Source organism: Zonotrichia leucophrys, chromosome 7 (assembly GCF_028769735.1).
Source record: "Zonotrichia leucophrys gambelii isolate GWCS_2022_RI chromosome 7, RI_Zleu_2.0, whole genome shotgun sequence".
Taxonomy (NCBI): Eukaryota; Metazoa; Chordata; class Aves; order Passeriformes; family Passerellidae; genus Zonotrichia; species Zonotrichia leucophrys.
The window spans coordinates 17,330,068-17,347,507 of NC_088177.1; the positions used below are offsets into that span (position 1 = coordinate 17,330,068).

At 41.0% G+C, this 17,440-nt stretch overlaps 1 protein-coding gene across 3 annotated transcripts; it reads right to left on the reverse strand.

Moving 5' to 3' along the window:
* Positions 1-1,466: 1,466 nt before the first annotated feature.
* On the reverse strand, positions 1,467-15,798 carry STK17B (serine/threonine kinase 17b). Of its 3 annotated transcripts, none has more exons than XM_064718913.1 (8): positions 15,683-15,798; positions 13,462-13,620; positions 9,541-9,753; positions 7,737-7,881; positions 7,365-7,491; positions 6,474-6,522; positions 4,947-5,126; positions 1,467-3,151 (listed from the first exon to the last, which is right to left on the reverse strand). In XM_064718913.1, the coding sequence occupies exons 2-8, from the start codon at positions 13,581-13,583 to the stop codon at positions 2,869-2,871; spliced, it is 1,119 nt and encodes a 372-aa protein (XP_064574983.1). In that variant the 5' UTR covers positions 13,584-13,620; positions 15,683-15,798; the 3' UTR covers positions 1,467-2,868. The 3 variants fall into 3 exon arrangements, with proteins under 3 accessions (XP_064574983.1, XP_064574985.1, XP_064574986.1); XM_064718915.1 differs by having other exon boundaries at positions 2,737-3,151; positions 13,462-13,623; positions 15,683-15,756; XM_064718916.1 differs by having other exon boundaries at positions 2,737-3,151; positions 15,636-15,729.
* Between the last annotated feature and the right edge of the window lie 1,642 nt (positions 15,799-17,440).

Sequence of the window (17,440 nt, forward strand, 5' to 3'; positions counted from 1 at the left end):
GGGAGTGGCACACACTGGAACATGTGAGAACATCTGAGCACAAGAAAACACAGCTACTGTGAGGCTGGCTGAGAACTGCAGAGCTGGCCAGGGAGACTCAGTGTCCTTCCTTGGAGACCCAAAGCCATCTGGGCGTCGTTCTGCCCAGCAAGGCCTAGGTGGGATGGCTGGAGCAGGGGGCATGGACGTGCAGAGGTCCCTCCCAACCTCAATTAGCCTCTGATTCTGTGAATAAAATAAAAAAAAAAAATTGAAGTTTTGGGGAAATGGCAAAGTTTATGTTTTTTAAAAAGAAAAAGGTCATTAATTGTATAGAAGTATTACTTCAGTCATCTCAAAATGTTACTCAGCATTTATTCACACTTGGAAAGTCCCAGTAATATGAGAAGAAGCAAAACAGAGTAACAGTTGCTTACAGTGCATGTATTTACATTCAACTGGAGTTAATTTGCACAATAATATTTTAAAATAACTCAAACACACTTATCTAAACAAAGTCTGATTCAATGTATATTTTAAGCATATATAAAACACAAATTAAGTCTTCGAAACTTAAATTCTTTGCTTTGGATAAAACCAATTATTTAAAGTTAAGTTAGCTCTAAAGTAGTAAGAAATGTAAACAGATACTGTGATAAAAATATTAAGAAATAACAGCTTTATCATAAAGTGCTGACATATGCTATCAGTTTTATTTTCCAGATGCTAAAAAACAGTTTTAATTTTAATTCAGGAATACTTCAGCAGAATTTTAAATTACAACAATTTTTTAAAAATTCTTTTTTACCTTTATTTACACTACTTTTTGGCATTTTCTTCCTTATCTTAAGTGAACTTGAACTTCTACATATGTATTGAATAATTTGTGGTTTTAACTTACTCAGTTCAAACTGGAGTCCATGATGGTGGAAAAAAATCAAAAGGTCAGGTAAGACTCCTCTAACTGGGAAAAGCCAAGGACTTTGAAAAGTAAGGGTGTAAAGTACCTGAGCACAATCCAACAGCTGGCTCCTGCAAAGTAATTCTGTAATCATATATACAATCAGTACCACTGAGAAAAGCTCCATGAGAATTAATCCACAGAGGAGACCTGGTGTGGCTCATTCACACCCAGCTATCAGAGCTTGGTCTGTGCTGAACCAACCTGTTACTTTATTTCATATGACATTAAATCTTGGGGAACAACTTCTTCTGACAAACAGAAGCTGAGAAGTTTTACATGCCTTACACCTCAGTCTGCTTTCCACTTGTCAGTGTGAGCATCCCCCCAAACCAAGGCAACAGTCCTGAATCCCCCCATGAGTTTTGGTGACACCTTACACTGCAATCTGTTTGGGAAAATCCTGCTTTTTCCTTGTGTGCAGAAAGATAAAACACAACCTTTTACCACCCATCAGGTTCACCTCTCAGTTGTATTCCAAAATGCCATCTGCCCAACTACTGACAAATCCACAGGCACACTTGAAAAAGATTATCAGATTGTGGTATTTTATTACAGAAAACAAATCCAATTTAAAGACAATTAAATTTAACCTTTGAGGAGTGGAAAATCTTGAAATATTTTGAAGTGGCATTTACTTTTAAAACATCTGTAAGAGTTTTAATAAATTTACTGCCCAAAAAGGCTCACAGGCTCTGTTATGATTAAGGGGCTTATTTTATGAGTATTACTTTCAGGTTGTTAAGGCACAACTGGCATTTGCTTTAAGACAAAACTTGACACAGGCATTATTACCTCAGAGCCAGAAACAAGTGAAAGTGGAAGGCACAGAACTTTAAAAAATACCATTAACCAAACCAATTTTAAAGGCTTAAAACAATTTTTAGGTAGTTTGTCTTGAAATATTAACACACTGCAGTCCATTTCTCAGAGCAGGCATGAAGCTGAATAATTATGGGCAACACTAATTGACAGCAAGATACACTTCTACATTAGAGGGACACAGAGAAAAACTGTTAATTGCTGTTTCACTGGCAAAAATGGTTATTTTCAGTTTACTCTTTTAACTAGAGGCTTTGTGTTTTGGGGCTTGTTTGTGTGGGTTTTTTGGGGGGAATTGTTTTGGTTGTTTTTTTTAAGATAAGGAAAATTCAATGCAGTAGATTATACTATTTCAGAGGTTTGATTAAAGCAAACAACCAAGTTCAAATATTCACATCAGCATAGAAACCTCATCTTCCAATGTAATTTATGGTAAGAAGCCAAGGGCCATAAGCACAAGGACTGACAATCTACCTGTTTTCTATGCCAAGTGTTGCAGAGATCCAACACAGCATAACCACACAGAATATGCATGATAACGCCCAAGTAGCCCAGATCCATAAGGCAGAACTACAAGTGATCCTAGAGGTAAAACAAGTTTCCAAATGGCCCCAAGAGATGCACCATAGTCCCAAAACATACCAAATTTAGCCTCTATCCAAAGTGGTGAGAATGGTAGCCAGCAACTCCAGTAAACCAGCAAGATTCAGCTTCTCTGCTTCCCTTCCCAATTTCTTACTAAAAGAAAAGGTAGTCCTAAAAGCATGCATGTGTTCAACCACTGTTTGGCAAAGGCTATGCTTAAACTCATTTCAGGTTTCAGTTTGTTCACTCTAGTACCATCTTTTGACTAGAACTTGAAAAGTGCAAAAATATTATAATTATATCTTCTTACAAAAAATAATTCATTTCATTGGCGCAACAATTCCAATTCCTCAGGAGTTAAATCCACTGCCAGCAATGGATAGAAAAGGAGGCACCAGCATAAAAGAATCAAAGTGCATTTCCAGCATGCCAATGCTGCACGAATTGGCAAGCCAGAACCTTTTTGTCACCACTGGAACAGATTATGCTGAATTCATTCCATGGAAAGTCTGTGTTGTACGTTAGCACACAAAGTCTGTCACCAGCTCCTGGGGGTACTGCAACGAGTCGTCGAAGCGGAAGCGTTTGGAGAGCGTGCTGCTGTCCTCTGGGATGTTCTCCTTGTCCTCCTTGTCACTGCAGCTCCCACTGCAGCTGCACTTCACACTCCACTCTTCTGAGCACCTGGCTGTGTGTCCTGGCAGCTGAGAGGAGCAGCAGATCTCTTCAGGGCTGCACAGGAGTGGGAGCTCCCCTTGCTGCAACCACGAGTGGGACAGACAGTCTGCTGCAGTGGGCCTGTCCCTTCACAGGGAGAAAGGGAAAGGGGCTTGAGTTAATTCCACCAATACTAGAAAACTAAAATAGCTCTGATGCTAAAAATCCTGAGCAAAATTGTCACTGAAGAGTCAATATTGGTGTGTTTTCATCCCCACCTCAGCCGCTACAAAACACAGTTAGTATTGGCTACATGCATCTAAATTTAGCTGACAGTTTACCCTAAGGCTGGTAAGCTTTCATCAGAACAAAGAACATGGTCCCTGGGAATGTTTTCAACATGGTCCACATAAATGGGTACTTGCTTTTACTCTTAAAGCAATATGTTTTATACGGCCCATAAACAGCGAGGCTCATGATCATTCAGTCATTATGCTTTCAAGGATATCCAAGTTAACAGGATGGCACAAACTCTGACATTTTCTAGTTTTACTCTTGCAATTCATCTGGCATAAACTCTTTCACAATATAGATCCTACCAAACAAACCAGACTCAGTAAATTGCTCCTGTGGATAACGTAGTACAGTGCTACTGCAAGTTTTAATTGTGTTCTGCATTGTTAACTTCCACAAACCTTGCCAGAAAACTGGCTGCAGGACAGCAGAGCCACTACTTCCCCCTTACTCCACCAGAACACAGGAATATTTTTCAGTCAGAAAAGTGTAACTTAACAGAGTTGACTCTCTGAGAACAGACTTTTCCTCTTAAAATTCAAGGAGGTAGTGTCATCAAGAGTTGGAATGGGAATAAAAAAAAGGCAGCTTATTGAGTATATAATGCACAGTCTTGAGATGCCCAGGAGAAAATGAGAAGTAATTGTGACAGAATGTCAAATATCCCACAGGTCCACACTAAGAGTTATCAAAGCAGGTTCTTCCTCACTGATTCCTTTTTTCTAAGTGCTCCACAAACATGAAAGACAAGATTCCCTCATGATACTGGGGTTTTGTGAATCCTTTCAGATCCTGACAAACCATGTGAGATGTTAAGACAGGAAGGACTCTTGTAACTTTATTTGGAGTCCTCATTGCCTCAGAGCAGGCACTTCCCAGGAATCTCCTCCTGCCCAAGAGCCTCTCCAGGCAGGCAGGCAGGCAGGCTCACTCCTCCTGCTGGAGGCTTTCTGGAGATGCCAAGGGTCACTGCCTCACCACAGGTGACCATATCTAGCACTGCAATCTACAATACCTGACCAGCTCACTCTCAAAGTTCTGCTTCTTTGCAAGGTCTTGAGTGAAGTCTGAACTCCCCAAAAATGCAGAGTAAGGGGTGTGTCTTACAAACAAACAAGTTTTTGTCTTGGATTGAGATCATTTTTAGAACACTGAAAAAGGCAAGACACTGCCAAGTATAAAAATATAGTAAGAGAGGTATTTAAATAAAAAGATAAAGGTAAGTCAGGAAACAAGAAAGCACTGCAATGAGGCTGCACTGCCTTTCCAAACTACATTAATTATAGAAAATAATGTGACCTTTCTAGAGCATACTTTAATAAAATCTGATCATCTGTTATCTGAATGAAAATATAAAGAAACTCAAACAAAAAAAACCTCAAAGAACAAGCCTCCCTAATAATAACATTATCTGTAAAAATAATAAAAATAATATCTGACAATTTTAGCCAGGCATCGAATCCAAAATTCTTCTCACACATTATGGAAAAGCCGAAACTTGCACTTTAAAATAGCCAGTCAAAAATACCAATGCATTGTGAAATGTCCAACTGATCTTGTCAGTGACATTAAGCACATAAATTAACATTCACTTTTTCTAGGTGCTCCACAAATTTAGGATTCTTGCCTGGAGGAGTTTGCTACTTACTCTGGATTTTTTATGAGAAGTTTTTGAATGAAGTCTTTTGCAGGCTGTGAAACTGATGAGAATGTTTCTTCTGAATAATCCACGTTAACTTGAGATATATTAAGGTAAGTTTCTTGAACATCAGCGCCCACAAATGGAGATTCTTGTGTCAGCAGCATGTAGGAGATGACACCGATGTTCCTGAGATAAGAACACAATGTATGAAGCTACTAGAGAACAAAATGTGTAAAGCTACTGGAGAATCTGAACAATACACCCTGCATGTTTACTGTGCTGCAGGTCAAACTTCCTGGCATATCCCACTCCCAGAATCACAGCCAACATGTTACACCTCAATTTTATGGAATTCAAACATGACTGCACATACACACACAAGGAAAGATATGTGTGTATATATCTCAATGAAGGGATTTTTGAAAACTCTTTAATTTCAATAGATCCTTTTCTTCCTGCTGAGATTGTTAGGAAAAGGAAATACCACTTCTACACAGCCCACTCTTGGGACATGTGGCAATTCTGGATGATAGAGCTGCAAAAAAAGACAAGACTTTCTAATGTGCATGCAAACAAAACCCATCTCTCACTGCAATTCTGGATAACAGAGCAAAGACTTATTCAACCTCTCAGTACATTTGACATCTGAGTTGTGCTACAATCTCTTCTAGCTGAGATGTTTCTCCCAAGAACATCAACATGAGTACCACAGATCATGCCAGCTATGATAAATTTTAAGGTGGTTTCTTGATGCATAATAAAAACATTTTTGTGATCTATAGATCAGAATTTAGAATCCATTACAGTGTGGAAACATGCAGCTGCTGGGTTTGTCGTGGTGAGCACAGCATCAACAGGAGTTTTCTTATGTCTTCCCACAAAAGCAGGCAAATAATATGTGATTAAAAACCATTCATGAACAGATTTAGTTACTACTATGAGCTGAGGATTTCAAAGGAGCAACTAGCAACTCTTAACAGTGAATATTAATAAAGATGCTGAAGATTTTATGTTTTAAAGGAAACATTTCAAAACTAGTCTTTAACATAGCACATAAAATGCCACAAAAAGTTGTGGGTCAATTCAAGGTATTTGTCATTTTTATGATTCACTCTGCAGGAATTTCCCTAAAAATAAGAAGTAGGAAGTTTACATCCTTCTTACCCTTTGCATAAAAAATTATTTAACAGCCTAAAAGTGGGGAGGGAAGTGTCCTAGAGTAGCTAAAACCTGAAGCATGTCACCCAGGAGTAAGTAATACCTAAAGTATGTTATCCAGCCACTGTGATTATTCCCTCAGAACAAACACCTCTCCTCCACAGGCTCAGGAGCCATCTGCATTTCCCACTAAGTGTGCAACAGATCCATAAACTCCTCTAAGTTCTGAGGGCTTCATCCCTCCCATCCCTCCCCTCACTCTTTCAGCCAGCCCACCAACAGAAGGGGATTCCTGGAAGCCAGATGAAACTGCATCAGGCCCTCAGATTGTTAAGGGATTGCACCAAACCTCAGTAAAATGAAGATCACACCTACCACATGTCTGTAGCTGTGGTAATAGGATCATAGTTCAAGATTTCTGGAGCTAAAGAGATGGGGGAAAAAATGCTTTAATAAATATCTTATTTAAATGGCCTTGAATCATACACTACATTTCTGGCATTCTTTTGCCAGCCATTATTATGAGACTCAACATGTAGTTTCAATAATTAGATTTACAAGGTGGCAAAGAGTTATTTCCATTTGCCTAGACACGGATGTTTACTTGGTTCACACCAAAGTGGCACTACATGGCCTCAAGTTTATCCAAGTTTCAAGATGTGTTCTAATCAGATGCATGCAAATACATTTTTCTCTTAAGAGGTTTTGAATTATACAGCTTTTTAATGGGAATGTACAGAGCCTTCAGCATGTTAAAGCTGCAACACAATGACCAAGCCAATTTTAGGATCAGTGGCTGTTAGCATAGGCTGGGTAGCAAGGTATTCACTGCAGAATGAAGTGCTCTTAACACTGAGTGTTGGCAGCCATGAAGGAAACTTGTCCCTCAGAGAGGGCCAAGTGTTAACAGCAATCTCTCCCTTTCCAACAAATATTTTAATCTCATTAAATCATCATAATGAATAACATTAAAGTTGTAACATTAATTCAAAGAACATTTCTTTGTGCATGCTAATGTTGTATTTCAATTCTAATTAGAACAATTTAACAAATACTACAGTATAAGATTGAGAGCTGCACTTATTGATGCAATTTGGGATTTTTTGGTGCAAATATTTGTTGACAACTCTTTAAAAAGAGCAGCTCAAACATGTTGCCTTGCCCTGTGATGTTCTTTATCAGCCTGTAAGCTGCTCAGTGTGCTCCATGAACTGTTCCTGCTCTCTGCAAAGCCCACATGAGAGGCTGTGAGCAGCCCTTCCATACCGAGGTACTCTGTGGTTCCCATGATCTGCCGCAGTTCATTGCAATTCTCCAGCTTCCTGGACATCCCAAAATCCACAATTTTTACATCACCAAGAGGATTGATGCTGCTCAGCAAAATATTTTGAGGCTAGAACAGAAAACATTACATTCCTAATTAATAAAATACAATCTGGAAAAAAAAGCCCAATGTACTAAATGACACTTCAGCTTCTATTATGAAATACTTATTGCTAAACACTATTTAAAAATATTTAATCTCATAATATCATTTAAACTTCTTGTCCTCATCTTTTAAATGTATTTAACAAATTAGTTTGATGAACAGAATAAAGTGAAGATAAAGTGCTAAAGCAAAGCCTGCTGCAGCCTCACCTTTAAATCAAGATGAACAATATTGTTTTCATGCAAGCAGCAAAGTCCTTCAAGTATTTGCCTTATAAGCCTTACAATGTCCCTTTCACCAATTTTGTCATCCACATCTGGGACACACAAGTCAAATATTTCTCCTCCAGCAGCACTGAAACACAATGAAGAATATCTGTGTATTAAGTTTAAATTTTGAAACTTCAGCAAGGAAAAATGTTTTTAATAGCACATATTTACCTAACAAATATCTGTAATATCAGAGAGGCTGAGAGTATTTTTCTTTTTACACATTTACACTGAAACACTTAATATAAACACTTAGAAAAGGGGAAAAAAAGTGATGATGCTTTTTCTTTCCTTACAGCCTGAAACAGCAGTAGAGACAGCAAAAAGCACTTTGACTGGCAACCTCAGAATGCTCTGATCCCCTCAAGCAAGTGGGAAGATGCCATCCAGAAGCTGAGTTCTATCACCAGTCCCTAATCAAAGAAGCCTTTCTTTTCAAGTCAAATCTAAAATGTCTTCCATGAGACCAGTTCATAAATAACTGAGAGCAGCATAAAGCAGCATGGAAATGTCTGTGCTCCTGTGGTTTGTGAGTTATTCCTCCACTTGGCTGCAGGGTCAGCTGCCTCCTTCCAAGCTGGGCCTGAGATCCTTACTCAGCCTGCTCCGAGTGCCTCAAGTCTCTCTCAAGGATGAAGGGCTTCCTCAAAACTCCAGATCACCGAGCCAAAACTTCACTGCTGATTTACCAAACTCTCTAAAAGGAGAGTCTAGTAAAGAGATAATGAACAAAATGAATGAACCCAGGCACACACTGCTGGGGTTATGGGAGGTGCCAGAAATGCCTCCCCCCAGGTGGCCCTAAGGCAACATGGACATGAGGGGAAGGGCAGAGGATGCCACGATTTCAGCTCTCACAGGGTTTCCAGCACTGGCTCCCACAGTACTGCTGTACTCAAGTTACACTATGGTCTGGATGGGTGGGCACCCACATGGGTAAAGAGCTGAAAGCTCTGCAGCAAAGGATTTGCAAAAAAAAGCCTTAGAATAAATTATATGTTAGGGGTCATCTAGTTCCAGGGGGAAAAAAAGCTTTTACAGATAGAATCTAGCAAAATTCCTTCAAATTTTCCAAAGAATACATCGTGGTGTACAGAGACCACCATCAACAGCACTTCAAATACTTTGTACAAGAAACTTATAGCTAAGAAAGAACTAATTTCACAGGCTGTATTTTTGTTCCCTACATTCCCCACAAAAATTTACACATACAACAAATATAATAGATAATGCAAATTCAATTCCCAAATTAAACTTGTTTTCAGAGCTAATAAGAAGCTTTGGGAACATCTGTGAAAAATATGGGAATTTTTTTAGGAAACTGTTCCAAAAGTTAATTTTAAAACAACAAAACCACTAAATTTAGGAGCTCAAAACAAAGAAAGTAACTGTAAGTCTCCAGTCACCAAAAAAATGTCAAGTGCTAACTTGAAGTTCACAGGCATGGATGTGCTCAACCTCTCTGAAATCTGTGTACATGGAATCAGTGACTTTTTTCTTTTTATTTAAATTGCATCAATGCACTCAGGACCTTCTACAGTATTCCAAGAACATTATTACCAGTCAGCCTGCCTGAAATATCATTAAAGGAAAAAATATAAAGCATATTACAATGAAAGATTAGCATAATGTATATAGGGTACTGTTGCAATTCTTCTGGGCATTCAGACAACTCATGCAAAAAATTAATATATTGAAAGATGCTTTCCTACAAACATGGGACATGTGATGAAGGCATACTTACTATTCCAACACTAGGATGATTTCATTTGCTGTTTCATAGACTTCATGCAGGTTAACTATGCGAGGATTGGACTTCATTAATTCAAGGACAGCAATTTCATGCACAATCTCTGCTTTGCAGTCTTGACCCCTTCTCCTTTTCTTCAGAAATTTAGCTGCATACTCTTGGCCTGTGGATTTAGCTACACATTTTCTCACCACAGCACATCTTCCTCTACGAAACAAAAGGGGAAACATTGAGATGCAGGAAATCAAAAGTGCATAAATTAATATTAGAAATAAGACACAGCAAACAATTGCAAACAAACAAAAAATTGTACTGGGAAATGCCATGCTTGGCCTGCTCTTACACTGTTTCATGAACATTGACTTGCAGGCACTGCAGAAGGACACTAAGCTAGATGAGGCTCTGCTGAGACCCAGGAAAATTCCCTTTATACAGCCTAGCTAAACATTAAATCAGAGTATCAGGTTACAGGGACATTCTCGTGGTCAGGTCACAGAATAATTTGGTTGGAAAGGACTTGTGGAGGTCCCTAAAAACCTCCAAACCTCCTGCTTAAAGCAAGGCTGGCCAGACTGCCCAGAGCTCTGTTCAGGTTGCAAGATATTAAAAAACCCTCAACCTCATTAAAACACCTACAGGACAACAACAAACAAAGCAAACATCTGTGAAATGCAGAGAATGAACAGGAAAAATAAAGTACATTTAAAAGCATGGGTGGGGCAGGAGGTTTTCAGTGGGAAAAAAATTTAAATCATAAAGAGAATTTCCTTCCACAAACCATGCAGTACTGCTGCAAAAATCCCAGGTATCTGCAAAATGTTTCAAAACATCTTAATAGAAAAGCAGCCATCATTTAGCATTCTCTTCCTCAATTACAGTTAGACAAAGTGTGTTGCTTTATTTCCTAGCCAACTGTTAAAGTATGGAAACAAAACCATATTTTGGCAAAGAAATGTTTTTAGAAGAAAACCACATACTGTAGTTAAAACCCCAAGCTGATCTTTGAAAAAGTTAGGAGGAAAAAATTGCAGTTCTTAAAGCCAAGTTATAAATTCCTGAAAAAAAATAATTTATAGCTACTAATATTTCTGGCACTGCCAGAAATGCCTGGTTGCATACAAGCAAAGTATTTTCAAACTGCGAAGAGAAACCTTATATACAAAAAATCTATTTATTTAAAGAAACCTTATTTACAAAGAAACAACTTGAAAGGCTGCAATAAACTGTGAGTAAAGTTCTAAAAACAGTATCAAGCTTTGTACAAAGTGCACAGCCTACATTTATCTCTTCAAAATGAGCCTGTCCACCTGTACTTTTTGTTACCACAGCATACTAAGGACAAACATAATGAAACAGCTCAGAATGAGCCATCTGAGCTCTGTTCTTTAAACTAAATTGGCTTCTTTAGTAGAAAATAAAATATGGCATTGCCATATTCTCTACTCTCTTATTCTTTAGTAGAAAAAGGCATTGCCTTACAGGCTTTGCCTTTTTTCTGGTGCAAAAATCCCAGCGCTTAAAAGGAACATTTCTTTAAAAAAAAGTACTTAAAAAAAATCTAGACTTCAGTATTTAATCAAAACAGGGATGAGCATCTCATGCAAAAAAAAAAATCAATTTTCATTTGCAAATAACTGCATAACTGCACAAATGTGCCTAAATTATTGAATATTTAAAGATGACTTTGAATCATACTGCTGGAACTTAAAAATAAATTCAACAAAACAGGCCTTCGGTCATCATTTATTTCAACATCAATTAGTTGCAGATTTTCTCTACCCTTTTTTGAAAGCACTAGACTTTAGAGGTGAAAGTTATTTAGGCTGACACAGGCACACTCTTCACCTTAACAACTATTTGTAAGCCTGAAACAGCCACGTTCTTTCCTAACTGTGAACCCAGATTATTATTGCAGAGCATGTGAACTTACTGAGCTCAATTTCATAATGTAAACAAGTTGGAAGCACTACCCCTTCCAGCTCACATTCTCTTTTTAGCATCACATCAGCCCTGCCAGCCACCAAAGTGTCTCTAAACTTAACAAAGGGGAACCAGTTCAGTTTCATGAGAACAGCACCATCTTCCCCAGTAGTTTTGGCAAATCTTCCTTCTGGTTCCTGTGGGTTTAACAACTCTGAAGAGTCAGTGATACCTCCAGATCTGAGATGTACGAATTTCCACTTGTTTATTAGTAGAGTGCCAATTAAGGTAAAAATGAAGGCAAAAAAATAAGCCCAAAAAGTCTTTTAGAGCTGTGGAAATTGCTGCAGGAACACAAAAGCACCAGCTCGGAAGCGCTGCGCTGACGCAAGCGCAGCAGCTCCCACTCCTTGCCTGGGTAACCATCCCCCTACAGCCCAGCTCTGCAGGAAAAACTCATTTCAGGATGTTTTCATATCTCAGCTCAGAAACCACAGAAATTGAACTACTTCAAAAGAAGCCAAGCCACGCACACACCAGGGACAGAACTACTTAACCCACTAAACAGAACCTAACCTGCCAGCTTCGTGAGTCAGTGTCTTAAATACCAAAGGACCCAACAGATAAGGGTGTGGGAGGAAGAAATGGGGCTTGGGAAGCTTCAGCAGAGAACAAGAGAACTATTTACCACATAATCCCAACAGGAAAAAGAAAACTGCAAGTGAAAATTAAAGCATATTAATCATTTAGAGAGGTTACAAAGAAAAGATGGATTTTACATCACTTAAAAAGCATTTATACACTTAAAAACATGAAAAAACACACATGTAGTTAGGCCAGGAGAAATCACAGATATGTTTGTAAAACAGAGTCCTGCTTCAGTTTTCTTTGCATTTTGGCACTTACTTTGTTATGCCTGATTTTGCATGCATATAAAAAATTAAAAACTCTGTTCTGGAATTCACACAAAATCTACACTTTTGTTTGCTTTAGATATCATCTCACAAATATGCAGAGTCTGAAAATCCAGCGTTGGAACAATACCTGAGTTAGAGGGTGCTGCATATAAACTGCTTCTGTAGAGCTTAGAATTCAAAAGCAGAGCTGACAAAAGTTAAGAAAAGAAGAAAGTTATGGGCTGCAATGTGCACTTCTACAAAAGTGTACCAGATAAAAAGCGCATGCTAGAAAAATAGGAAAAAACCCAAGAGAACAATGCAGGCTGAGGAGCTCACACAGCACGTGCAGAAGAGCATCTCTGCTGCCAGAGGGAGCTGCAGGTGCAAAGGATCCCTATGGAGCACAGCTGTGACACTGCCCGGGCACATTTCTGCTCAGGGAGCTTGGAAACGCCATCGCAGCATCAGGCTGGCATGGCTTTACACCCAGGGCACTGAGCATTCCCAAGGCATGAATTAACCCAGGGATTTCAAACCACACACTCACTTGTGTGGCTGAAACAGGGTCACAAACACCGAGGGTTTGGGTGCTTTGTTGCTTTAGTTCCTATTTTACTGTTGCAAACAAGGGCAAGGGAAGCAGCTGCAAAACTGCCCTGAAACAGCAGCTTGTCTGAAGCTCAGTCTCACTGCCTGGGGCTGGGAGAGAAAAGATCTTTGTTTTCTGGGTTTCAGAACACTCACCCAAATACCTGGAACCCAACTCAAAATCCTTTTTCTTACAGTATCACCCTATGTCATCTCTTGCTTAGGCCATGCCCCAGGAATCTACGTGGCAGGGAATGGAAGATAATCCCAAATCTACATATCTGTGAAAACCAGATCTCTCTGACATGGAATAGGCTGGCAGCTTGTGCCTCACTGTCCCTTTTCCTGGTCCCTAAAGAACCCACCATGATGCAAAGAAGGGGACAGGGAAGGAGGAGGGCATATTTCATTCTCCATCCACTACCTACAGCTTTGCCTCATTGTACAGAGAATTTTCTTGCAGCAGAAATGCCTCTTGCTCAAATAAAATAAACAGGAATAATCTTACCTTCCTAGCTCTTTAGATTCAAGCATATAAAAATTGTAGAAGTTCTCTGTCTTGATTGGTGTGTGCAGAGATGTGGCCAACAAGCCAGAAAGGCTTTTATTCTCCAGCTTTCTCCTCGACATGGTCAGGAGCAGCACGTCTCTGTCTTACACCAGCCACCTGCTGAAGCAAAACAATGAAGAGTTTTGGAAATTCCATAGCTACAGCATAGGAAAATATACAAATATTGTGAGTTTAGGGCTATAAAACTAGAATAGCCAGAACTTTGTTCAGCAGCAGCCTGAAAACAACACATTTAATCACTGTAAAAATAAAACCTGAAAGGAATACTACTCAAGACATGCTAATTTAATAATGTAAACACTCAAGATAAGTTGGGGGTTTGGTTTTTTTCTCCCTGGAGCACATCCATAAGATACCAGGGATAAGCTTTAGTTCTAATAAAAATGCTAATAGCTACTTAACTATTAATGAGATGTACCTTTTTTAATCTTTCTAAAACTCTTCTCTGGATTCTGGGTAAGTTCCACATTTCCTTTAAGTTTACACTTTTAACAGATATTTGGTTCCTGGGGGAATTTACCAAAACTCCTTCCTGTTTGTTAACTGCAACACAGCAGGAATAGGTAACAAGAGGACAAAGTGGGGTTCTTCTCCCAGTGGGAATATTCACATTTGTTACTAGGCTCACTCATAGCTCCTCCAAGTTTCCTTTTCAAGGCTGAGTTAATTGTCAGAGAGAAGCATGAATGGACAAGGTCCTCTTTGCAAGTTCAGATCATTTAGAACCAAATGATGTAGTAATCCTGATTAAATTACCTTAATAAACCAGTAGAACAGCACATTATGAAGATACACCACCCACAGCATTTCTACTACAGTGAAAAAAAAAACCCAACAAAACCAAACCCAATAAAAATACTGGGGTTTGGTGTTCACATTTATAGGCCTGAAGCATCTCTTCAGGTGAAATGCAAAAGCAAGGCAGAAAAAGGTTACTGAAGGATACCAGAAGTAGTAATTGATGGCTTCTTTAAGTTAAAGAGCAGGTTTACCTTTATTAGTGAAAAAATAAAAATAAGGCAAATTAGAATTCAGAGACAGTTAGCAAGCCTACAAAAATACATTTGCAGTTAAAATGAGAGAAATGCACTGTCAGACACTTCTGGGGGAGCCCTCAAACTAGTTATGATCCAAATGCAAGCCATTACCATCCAGCATTGTTCACATTCCCGTGTGGGATGGAACATGGATATTCATATTAGAACTATTTTGGATTCAAATCATTGTACATAATTTAGCAGGGAAAAGACCCAAATTACACAGTTTAAAAATATCTTCAAAGTATCATCTGATATGCAGGAATTAGCTTCTTTAAGAAATTATGAAAAGGTCACAATACAATCCAATACACAAGTCTTTGACTCACTCTGTAACAAGCAAGCATTCCTTCTGCCCCCATTATACGGCAGTTTACCATTTAAGAGGATGATTTTCATGTCTGAAATTTTACACGACTCTCCTTAGGGCTATGCTCACTTTAACTCCTAAACTGAACCTTCTTCCTGCTGTACTTCAGCAGAAAACCATTTGTGTTCGATAACTGGCCTCACTGACTGAGAGATTACCGGTATCAAATTTATTACCATTATCGAGCTTATTACATAAGCTTTCATTGCACATGATCATTCGTACAGAGCAATTATTAAGGAGAACTTCTGCCTCACGTTGCCTTGACGTTATTTCTCCAGTAAGACACCACATCTTCTTTTTAGCTCAGTATCATCAAGAACAGAGAAGAACACATACCCACAGCAGGCAGAAACCCACAAAGAAACACGTCATCTACCCAGGAGAATGAGATTCAACCAGCTATGAGGAAAAAAAGGCTTCCCACTAAACTAGGGAAGTTTACAGGGGAAAAAGCCAGCTTCTTTAAGCTTTTCTGAAAACGTCGAATCCCTGGTCCGGGCCGGGACGATGTTTGGCAGCGAAGGACCACGGAGGGCGGCAGCGGCCGGGCGGGACCCGGCCCTGTCCCCGACTGCCCTCACAGGCACCCCCGCGCTGCCGCCAGCGAGACCCAGCACAGGGCGGGAGGCAGCGCGGTGCTTCCACCGCGCCCAGCCAGCAGCACAGCACAACTCAGCAGCCCCCCGGCCAGGCACACTCACCCCCTGGCCGGGCACAGTCCCTGCTCTCTCCGCCCGGGCACACTCACCGCTGGCCGCCGCCCGCCGTCCCTCACGGCTCACGCTGCCGCTCTCTCGCCGCCTCTCAGCGTTTGAAAAGCGCAAGCCGCGGGGAGCGGCTGTCCCAGCAGCGCGTGTGCCAGGCCCCGCCCACCCGGCAGAACAGCCAATCCGCGCCCAGCCGCAGTGCACAGAACCCCGGCGATTGGCGGGCAGCGCCTCCTGCCGGCCGCCCGGCCCCCAGCAGCAGGTGCCGCCCGGCCGTGAAGGAGCTGCGGGTGCCGGGGCTCGGGGCCCTGCGGGGCGGCCGCTCGTGTCCACACCTCCCGGGGTGCGCGGAGCCGCCGCTTCGGGCCACAAGGCGCAGATGGCGCGTCCCGGTCCCGCTGCTGTGGCAGCGAAACCCCGCAGCGAAGGCTTCTCGGGGTGTCCGCTGCATCCCCGAGCGCTGGAGCAGCGGGGCAGGTGCGCGGGCAGGTCCCGGTACAGGACGGCGTTCCGCGCATCCTCCGCGGTGGGGAGCCGGGGACATGAGCCGCGCCGCAGCGGTTCCGCTCCGTCCTGGTGGGGGACGTGGCGGGGACAGAGCCGGAGCCGCAGGGACAGAGCCGCGGTGACAGAGCCCCCACCGCAGGGCCACAGGCGCCGTGCGGGGACAGAGGCGCCGTGCGGGCCCCGTGCCGCTGTGCGAGTGACGCGGCCGCGAAGGCTCCGAGACCGCAGCACCGGCCCAGTCCAGTTAGAAACCGAGCCATAAATCAGTTCTCACAGTTCGCACCGAGAGCTGCCGGGAACAGAGAGCTCTCAGTCCTCCTCTGTAAGTACACGGCTCGCACGGAGCATGTTTGACAATCTCTCAGTCATGTATGCAAGTGGAAGCAGGGTCTTCAGAGCCTCCTGAGAAGCAAACAGGAAAAAAAAAAAAAAGTTAAAAGACTCCAACCTGTGGTTTCAAGGACTCAAAATAGCCTAAAGCATGGTTCAGAAATAAGTTGAAGTCAGAAAGAGTTCTAAAATAGTTGCAATTTGTTTGTCAAATTGATTTCCTCTGAAGCAATCCAACGAGCAAGAAATTTGCAAACATCCGTTTTATAATACATTTGTCATGAAGGCAATAATAGTAACGTAGCATAAGAGTTTAAGAGCTATGTATTTAATTTCAGCAGTGCACCAGTAGAGTTTCTGGGTTAATTCTGTTTGTGCCATGGCACTGCCAGTGAAATGGGTAATTGCTGTGTTTATTACAGTGCATAAGTCATGCAGTCACAGCAAGGCTTGCATTAAGATGAAAGTAAGGTAAATGAAGATAAGAAAGCAGAAAGCATTCTTGAAGAGTCTAGAATATGTCACACCATGTAGCTGGCACACTGAGGTACCTAATGAAAACATGTAACTCCTGCTTGCTTGAACTTCCATCTGGCTTTTTAGCACTTTGAGCTGTGGATATTTTTGACAAAAGCAGTCCAAAATCTTTACTCTCTCCCACAGAGTTCCACCATCTCGGCAGGGTTCCAGATCATACCCTTTCTTAATTATAAGATGATTTCAAATACATCTGTCAAATAAAAATACAACATGTGGACAGGATTGGTTTTGTTGAGAAGTGCTCTTTGTGCAGTATGAAAAGCAGGCAGCATTCCAAACATACCAAATGAGCCACAGAGTAAATTTAAATGATGGCCACAATTAAGATGTTTTAGGTTATTATAGCACGTGGTGCCAAGAAGTAAATGACAGTGCTTATGTTTGTCTCCTTAGCTGCTTTTTTGTCTTTACTGATGCTCTTC